We start from the raw sequence: 9,110 nt of genomic DNA on the forward strand, positions 1-9,110 counted from the left end.
TATATATATAGTGTTAAAAACATAAGAAGTCTAAAATGATATAGGTTATGTAACATTGCCTGAAGGCCGGTATTTCTTCTACACTTTCAAGAGTTAAAACCAGACTCGGGAGGAAAACATGTTTTTTAAAATGTTGTAGAACTGATTTTTCTAAGACACGAAAAGCATATTTGACGAAAAACTCGGGAGCGGTTAATAAATCAACATATCTTAAAACAAAACAAAAAAATGTCTCCCGAGCCTGGTTTTAAACTGCCGCTGGAGATTACTTTTTTTAGTACAGCAGGATATGTTGCATTGCCCATTTATGGTCCCAGTTCCAGATATGAATGACGTCATCGTGGGGCGGCGCATTCGATCGAGTGTGTGTGGTTGAGCGGTGAGCAGGAAAAACAAACAGTTGGAACCGGAAGCTTCAGACAGACACGAAGAGTAGACTCAGAGCTGGCTGAGCGGAGTTGAAAGTGAGCGGAATTGAAAGTGTAGCTTGATACTCATTCTTGGTAGTTCCGTATAACATAATGGCTGAACTAGATGAAGGTCCAGAATTTGGGAAAGGTGATTTCGTCCTTTTGGACGAAATTAATGAGGAAATGTTTATGCAGAATCTGAAACTAAGGTGAGAATTCATTGTAATTAACCATGCACCTAGTAGCCCAGTGTGCAAAACAGTGCAGGCATGCAGAGGCATCATCGTCTAATAGATTCTCATGCAACATCTTACTCGCTTACTGATGACAGTCATGTTAATCATCTTCAAGATTTTTGTCATTGATTATCTCATTCCCATTAAAGAGATGAATGGCAATCTTGGGAATTTTTATGGTTGTTTGTTGGTATAATTGTTGTCACAAGAATATTCATAACCAGAATTAGCAACCTTGAGCATCACGTATATGTCTACTTAGTTAAGTAAATTGTCTTTGGTATTGTGCATAGTTTGATAAGGAAAACAAAATATACATAGATGAGCCAGTCAATTTTGCTTGCATATAATAACTGCAGTAAAATATTAATAATTAAAAGAAAATATGCTTATATAGTTTACTAAAGTGGTCTCAACTCTGAATCCATATAAAAATATATGAATATGATTATTTGTACAATAATTTCAATGATACAGTATTAATCAACTAGTTGATAAGTAAGACCACACCACTCAACATCCAAAGTCCAACTTAGTACCATATGGTAAAGAATCGTTTGGTAAACACAGCATCGAAGATGCAAGCCAGTATTCATGATTTTTTGTTTGTATACTAAGTACTGTAATTATGATCATACTTCTAATTTTGGAGATTTTTAATAGTGTTGTTTTCTGGTGGAATCTCAATTTTATTTTAAATAAAAAAAATATATATTTTTTTCAAGTCATTACAATTCCCAGGGGACTCACTCTTAAATATTTCTATATGGGGAGGTGCTGCATTTATTGGGTATATTTTCGAGGACTTGGTAGAGGTGTGGGAAATATCGGGGGAGGAGCATTTGGGGTATACTTGCAAAGACTTTGTAGCACAAGTGTGGGAAATAACCGGGGTGAAATTGGTAGTTAAAGTTCCTGGCCTATTCTGTGTCAAAGTGCCATGATTTTCCACATAATTTTAGTGGGAATTTCAAGCTAGACTGGGTGCTAAGCCCCTTGTTAAGTCTACCTGTGGTACAGCAACGAGATCACGACTGGACGGAACACTTTTTACCAAATAAGAACCAGTGAATATTGCGATCTATCTGGCACTATTGAGTGGCCTTTTTCCTGTCATTATTTAGAGCACAGCCCGATTTTTGTAAATTTACAGTAAAATAGGTAGCGCAAGTGTCTCATGTCTTGAAGTAGTTGTGGCACCCCTGTTTGGTTGGTGTACAAGTGAGCTCCCCGGGCTACAATTTTACCAACAACATTTTTCATATTACAGATACAGATAACTTTATTGTCATCAAAATACAAGGTACTATACAATTATGAAACTTTCCTTCCTTATTGCAAACCAAGTCCATTACAAAAATATAAATATATAGGCCTATTATGAGCCTATATATTAATAAACTTTAAACTTGGATTTTTGAATTTCACTGGAAAGTTCCTGATCCTAATAGGCCTGTGAACAATAAATTTCATAATTTCATTACAATGTTGATATCATAATTGACTTAATCTGAGAAAGCGGACAATGACATGAGAACCAAACCTGGAATAACGTAGTTTGTTCCTCCCACTATATGACGGACCTTTCCGCTAAGCCACGCCCCTTGGATTGTTGCTAAGGCCCCACAAAAAGATAGTATAAACACAAGCATTTGTAGAACACACGTGTGTTTGTGAGACCATAGAAAAAAAGGGCATAACTCCTCATGGTTATCAATCTTGGGGCTAAGTTTAGGGCCCGGCCCCTACAGAGGGAACACTCTGACTTTACATCCTATGAATCCAAGTAGATATATCCTTGATATAATCAGAATCCAAAGACACGAAAATCGCTTTCAAAGTATTCCAATCGATGTATCGAAAAAGAATGGGGAAGAAGCATTGTGGCAGGGTCGCTTGTGTTTGGCGCCAGGGCCGACTTCCATTTTGTTTTCGAGTGGTGTTCTCATGTTTGAGAAAGAATAGGCAATTAGTCGGTTTATCCAGGTAAGTATTCACGAAATAGACTGTTCTGTTTTCTCTATGGTTAGACAAGCTCATACTCTTAATATTAATGTTTTATTGGTCGGTTGTTAAGCTTGATTGACACTCCGGAAATTTCTATTTTTTTGGTTAAACATGCCCAGCACAAAGTATTATCTGTTCACTAGAGTTATATATGGTGCTCTAGAGCAAGCCAAAAAAAAAAAACGCCAAAAAAAAAAAACGACAAACTACTTTTTAAATAATTTTTGTTGTTATTTTTTTTTTAAATACCCCTTGGTAAAATGCGCAATGCCCAAAAATGCCTCTGGGATGATTAGCGACGTCTCTTACCGCCAGTTGCACGATCACACACTTTCCAGCCCTGCTGAACAACCAGATAACAAGGGGCTCTTTTTCAAAAAATTTCGGATGAGAAACTAACATTATTTTTACATAATCCTGTTTTTAGTTTCCGTATGGCATTCATGTGTTACTAGGTCGAACAATTAACTTGTTTCCAAAATAAACACTAGAGTAGGAGATTTGAATATCAGGTAGCCAATCAGTCTATATACATAAACTCAATGATTATAATGTTTAAAGAATGGCTTCATTTAAAACCTCTCTATTTGTGTGGAGTTAATATACTTTAAAAATAATGTTTAACTTTGAATTGTTTAACTTTGTACTTTAGTAAGTTATTAACTTCTAAGTTCTAATTTAAAATTACAAGTGATTTCCAACAAACGTTCTCCACCCTTTTTATAAGTTTGACCCCAGGGTTCCCACTACTGTACACCTACAAAACAAACGGGTTTCAGCAAGGACTCAGCCATTGCCACTAATAGGGCGCAGTTGGTTAAGGTTGCGTCCTAAAGAACTTATGGATGTGAGTTCCAATCCCGTTTTGGTATTCAATTTTTTTTCCCCCAATTTTAAGAAATTTTATTTTTTTCAATTTTGAGACTTTTTAATTTTGTACAAATGAACATTCTAAGTAATATTTTTTTTTTGTACAAATATACATTCTAATTATTTAAAAATTTCTATTTTATTAGCTCTTCCAAAAAACCCAATATATAAACTCTTGCCTGTACTGTATTTAAACGTTGAGGAACGTGCAGACCGGTGAGCAGTCGCTCTTGTCTTTATATAGTTAAGCACCTGTACATTATTTAAAACTGAAAAGTATTCCCCTAAAGGTCTGTATTACTATTACTAGTTTAACGCCCGCGTTGATATAGCGAATGCCATTTCTGTGAATACTTTAGAATTTTTATCTGTGTATTAGCTTTACACCGATGTAAGTTATGCCAGCCTTACGCCGTGTGTGAACATACCCTAAATCTTTGGGCTCTTATTCAAAAGGTTGTGAGTCCAAGACTGATGCACGTTTTAATAATTTTTATTACTTATGCCCTTGGTGAAGGCACATCATCTACAGTGTAACATTTTGAAATTGATTAGTCATAGTTTTGAAGTACAAAAATATATGACACCTCCCTGTTTGCAAGATAAGGTTTGCTACAATTAGTATAAACAATGTGCACTTGTCAGGAAGAATATAGATGTACAATATCCTATTTTCCAGTTGATTTACTTTAAATAAAGAGTTAGATTATAGTTCCTTCCCAATAGCTACCTTATCTAGAGATGGAAGCAATTGTGACAAAGACATGCGGAATCCGTCTTTTGTCGGAAATTATGTTTCTGAGTTAATGTTCATGTTGAAATGTCAAAATTTTCAAATCTATACATTTATTGTTATTTAATTTAAACAGCTACATGTTTAAACCCCTGTAACTTCACAATGAAACGTCAGATTTAAATGATTGTCTCACCATTTTAAACTTTAATTTTACTGTTTAACCCTGTATTAATGACTAAAAATTGATTTTTGCAATGAGTGTGAATTACACTTTAATGAGTTCATACCTTTTTAAAAATTTAATTGAACGTACATTTTGTGACAGTAGTGCTTGTGTATTGACAGTACGTTAAAAAACAACAATAAATTTTACTAACTAAAGTTACAATTTACTTGACTAAAAAACTCCTCGTGGAGCATAGGTCCTTGGAAATAGCACGCCAGCGCACCCTGTTTTGGGCTATCCCTTCTAGCTGGTCCAGAGAGTACCCTGTCCCACTTGCCTCATACTCCACATTCCTCCACTAGCTATTCCTTGGATGACCTTGTTTTCTTTTTTCCTGTGGGTTCCATCTCAAGGCTTGTCTGATGGTTTTCTAAGTGTATGAACAAACCTGCCCCACTTGTGCCTGCAAATCTGTTGAAGTTACAATTAAATTAATAAAAATAGCACAAGCACAATTCTTTCTACAAGATTTGAAAAAAACCCTCCTTCCATAACTTTAACCATCACAACATATCTTTAACAGATCTAAATCAACGCATCATTGGCCCAAAAATGACTGATCATTACTTTTAAATACTTTTGAATTCATAAATCATGAATACATTGACAGTTATGCCCAAGCTTTGTGAAAGGGGTATTTTGGATTATTCTGTGAACCCTCATTTAAATTGAGTGAGATATATAGTGTATCTACAATATAGCCTACACTGTAATACTACTTTACAGTACCGAGCTTTCGTTTGAGGACGGTGAGCACACAGTGCGGAGGAACCAACAGACCGTGACCGTACTCGCAACCAAGCTCCCGTCCAGTTCAGAAGCCGTTTCGTTTCCGTTTACGCGACGGGAATATACTCAGCACCTTCACAAGTTTATGTAACACTTTGTGGTTCTAATTTAACATGGTGCAATATATTTTAGGTCAATTTTTCATATTCGGTAGAGTCTAGGACGTAGGCATTATTATAGGCTAGGCCTAGGCCGGGCGTACCTTAATAAATTAGGGCCTAGGCTAGGACTAGCTAGAGCCAGGCCAGGCTAGAACCGAGCCGAGGCTGTCCATCTAGGCATACAGTACATCTACATTTACTAGGGCTATACGACTTGGCTAAATCATATTCATCCTAAATTTATGTGTTGTATCACTGACTTTGAACTTGAAACCATAATTTCACCAATTCTGACTCCATTGTAATCGCCTTTACACTCGCCACGTGATGCTGACATACAAGACCACCTCTTATCGTTGTGTTCTAAACCGGACGCTATTTTCAGTCAGAACCGTCCTCAAATTCCGCGTTACGGTGAGATGCAATCTTTCACGCATGCGCAGATGAATTTTCGGCTCTAATTACCGTACTAGATTTCTCCTGTACTGAAACGAAAGCTCGCTACTATGGAGAAGGAGACAGTACCGTAGAACCCTTATTATAGCCTGATTTCCGTAAAATTGCTACACAGTCATCGCTACAGTGTTTTCAATGCAATCGTTGTACTGTGTAGCACAGTCAGTGACACAATTGGGAAACTTCCCCGATTCGACTGACAAATCAGCATCACCAAAAGCTGTCAGCGATAGCATGTAGTGATTGTATGGAAACCAAGCTTTAAGGGGGACACCCTTGGAACCAAAAAAAGTGTCTCCTTTTCTACTGTTCTTCATTATTCAATCAGTTAAATACCACTTGGGGAATGACTATTTATCCTTAGCTATAAATATCGTGGAAGGATACCGCTTGACTTTTTATCTGTTTATCTTCTATCTATAAGTATAGTGAATCCGGCAAGTTCCGGTTTAATTCAATAAGAAAATGATATGTACTAAAATAACATAATCATTTATAATCATCATATACAAATTGTGAGTAATTATCGATGAATGTGAGGTCAAGTTATTGAGGTCTATTGACTAAACAATTTCATATTTATCAATATCAATCAAAGTATGAGTATCCTCTTTGGATTGAAATGACTGTTTTCTCTACAAATACATCAGTGTGAACTCTTAATGCATCAGTGATTATGTGTAAACACTATTATTATTATTATTGACACCGATGTAGGATATTGCAAACATGGTGTGGCTGTATAGTATTCTACGGACATGATACTGTCTAGACAATTTTTTTAAAATACTTTCATCGTCTAGATTTGTTTAGTTCTGCTACAGCGAATGCAGGATTTGGCCAGCAGTCGTGTGTGATAGACCACACCCACCTCAGGCTCCCAATAGCTGGGACATTTTAAGAAACATGGCATGTTTAGATGTTTAAAAATGGCACTACTACTACTACTACTACTGGAGATCTTGTTAAACGAGCACACTTTACGGAGACATGCAAAGGGGCCATTTTTTCCGGGGCCATTCTTACCGTACACCGCAAAGATGAGTTAGTTGTCAGGAGATTCCCCCGACTCATGGGTCTTGGATAATCTTTTTTTCTTGCATTTTTAACCTGTAAATTTTGAAATCTTTGTTAATAATGTATTGTATATCTTTATTCCTATTTTTATTTTACTGCCAGTGGAATGTAATTTCTGAGTTTTACAGACAATAAAATTATCTTGAATTTTGAATCTTGAATCTTGTATTTCAGATAAATATTGTTTATTCTACTTTTATTTTCAATTTTATACCTATTCCAAATGTGGGTTTAGTGTTTTTATTTAGTCTTTTAATTTAAATGTTAGGTGATCTGAATTGAAATGAATGATGAATTAAAATTTCCTCATTTGTCAACCCAATCAAGAAAATTTATGGTTAGTGGTTGGGGAAGCTTTTAAGAAATGACACACTACAGTAGATACCCAGAAAATCAACTCGTAGCTACACTTTTTGTTGGATGACAAAAGGTCTGTGATCCGTAGACTACTGTATGTATGAGGTATGTAAATTGTCATGATTACAATTAAGTTTTCCCAATTACAATTACATTACAATCAAATTAAATTTTAAACCCAATTACAAATTACACCCAATTACATTAAAACATGTAATGATTACAATTGCAAATTACAATTACGCCATGCCTGGTATGAGTGTGCATATGGTTAAGCATTGAAATTTTCATAAAATCATTAAATTAATTACTACAGCTGATCAAACAATTTAGGGTCTGAATAATAAGAATGTAATAACAGTGTATATTATGCATTTGTTTAATTCTTAATTTTCATTTGCAAAAACTTATATGGTTATATAATATAAAGTATTTGAATATTAAATATAGTTTTTGTCTTTTAGCATAATAAAGACAGTTCAGTAAAAGTATCTTTTAAAGTGAAATATAACTAGACTTGTGCTTGTTTAAATAACAGGTTCTGTTTTAATTCATCCATGCATGCATATCTGGTTAACCTGACTATATAGATTTACATCTCAAATTCTAGTTTTACAATTGACAAGTTATACCCATAGTTGATGCTATGGTGTAGTGTATGGGAGGAGTACTGTAGTTAAAGAATAAAGCAAAATAATATAAAGAAATTATTATGAATTATAGAATGCATACAATTATTAGTGGAAATGCAGGCAACAGTACTGCATCAATATTAAATACAGTAATCAATATCACTACAGAAGTAGTACAATAGATAGATGGTTAGCAAAGTGCTTGTACCGGTGCGTCTGATCAAACCAGGTGTATATGCACAGTGACTGACACTCTGTCAATGGCATCGATGTATTTCACATCTTGCTGTTGAATATGGCACACACAATAACTAATCTATACTACTGTACTTGTAATTGTAGTATTCTATGGTGTGATACTGTTTCTCCAATAAAAATACCAATGTTAAATTAAAAGTCATTAGAGTTGCCACGTAGGAAGATATAATTTTTCCATTTCTATGTCGATATGATCGTTGGATAATGTCATAATGAAAATATTGTGTTACTAAATTGTATTATTAATGGTTAAATCCTGTTCTGTTTAATGGTACTATACTTATTAATTACATATTGCTTTCTATAACATGTACTGTATGTTTCTGGAATAGAAGAAGGTACTATATCCAGTGTGTTGATCCGCGTCTGTTTAATATTAGATTTAGTATTTCTAGAATATGTAAACAGTATATACTGTAGTATTAGGTTAATTGTTTGGTCACCAAAAGGTCAAGCAGTGTTGATTTCTACTCTTAAAATGAATAATAACTTGCATCCAAATTTAATAAAGCTATATTAGAGATTACATTTATATCTGACTGATTGCCGCAGAAAGTAATTAAGTTTAAAATTACTGTAATATAGAGTGTGAATACAATGTATATTTTATTCAAGATTCAAAAATCGGATTCGAGATTCAAAATTTATTTTATTGTCCATTTGGAAATTTTTAATAGGTGGAACAAGCTGCAATATAAAAATATACAAAATGTATTGTAAGATATAAAAATATACAGCAGAGATTAGAAATACACTCAGGGCTTGAAATTAAGGGTCATTTGGTCGCATTTGCGACCTGATTTTTTAAGGTGCAACAAGGAATTCAACTTTGTCGCGCTCAGTGCGACAAGGTCATTTGATAGCGCGAGTAGATTTTGTAAGCGGCAGGAAGGTGGTTTCCCTCCAAATCTCAATTATTTACAACTTGTACAGCCCATTATTTTCAGTCAGGCAG

At 34.7% G+C, this 9,110-nt stretch overlaps 1 protein-coding gene across 3 annotated transcripts in view; it reads left to right on the forward strand.

The window, feature by feature from the left end:
* The first annotated feature begins 380 nt into the window (after positions 1 to 380).
* The window catches only part of LOC117101430 (unconventional myosin-Id-like), a 59,428-nt gene continuing 50,698 nt past the window's right edge, over positions 381 to 9,110 (forward strand). For all 3 annotated transcript variants that reach the window (XM_033241404.1, XM_033241403.1, XM_033241405.1), the window contains exon 1: positions 381 to 619. In XM_033241404.1, the coding sequence (XP_033097295.1) occupies positions 522 to 619 (98 nt within the window). In that variant the 5' untranslated portion in view covers positions 381 to 521. The remainder of the gene's footprint in view (positions 620 to 9,110) is intronic.

The sequence above is a fragment of the Anneissia japonica genome, unplaced genomic scaffold, assembly GCF_011630105.1.
Source record: "Anneissia japonica isolate Jap-2015-1 unplaced genomic scaffold, ASM1163010v1 scaffold287782_len627234_cov183, whole genome shotgun sequence".
Classification (NCBI taxonomy): domain Eukaryota; kingdom Metazoa; phylum Echinodermata; class Crinoidea; order Comatulida; family Comatulidae; genus Anneissia; species Anneissia japonica.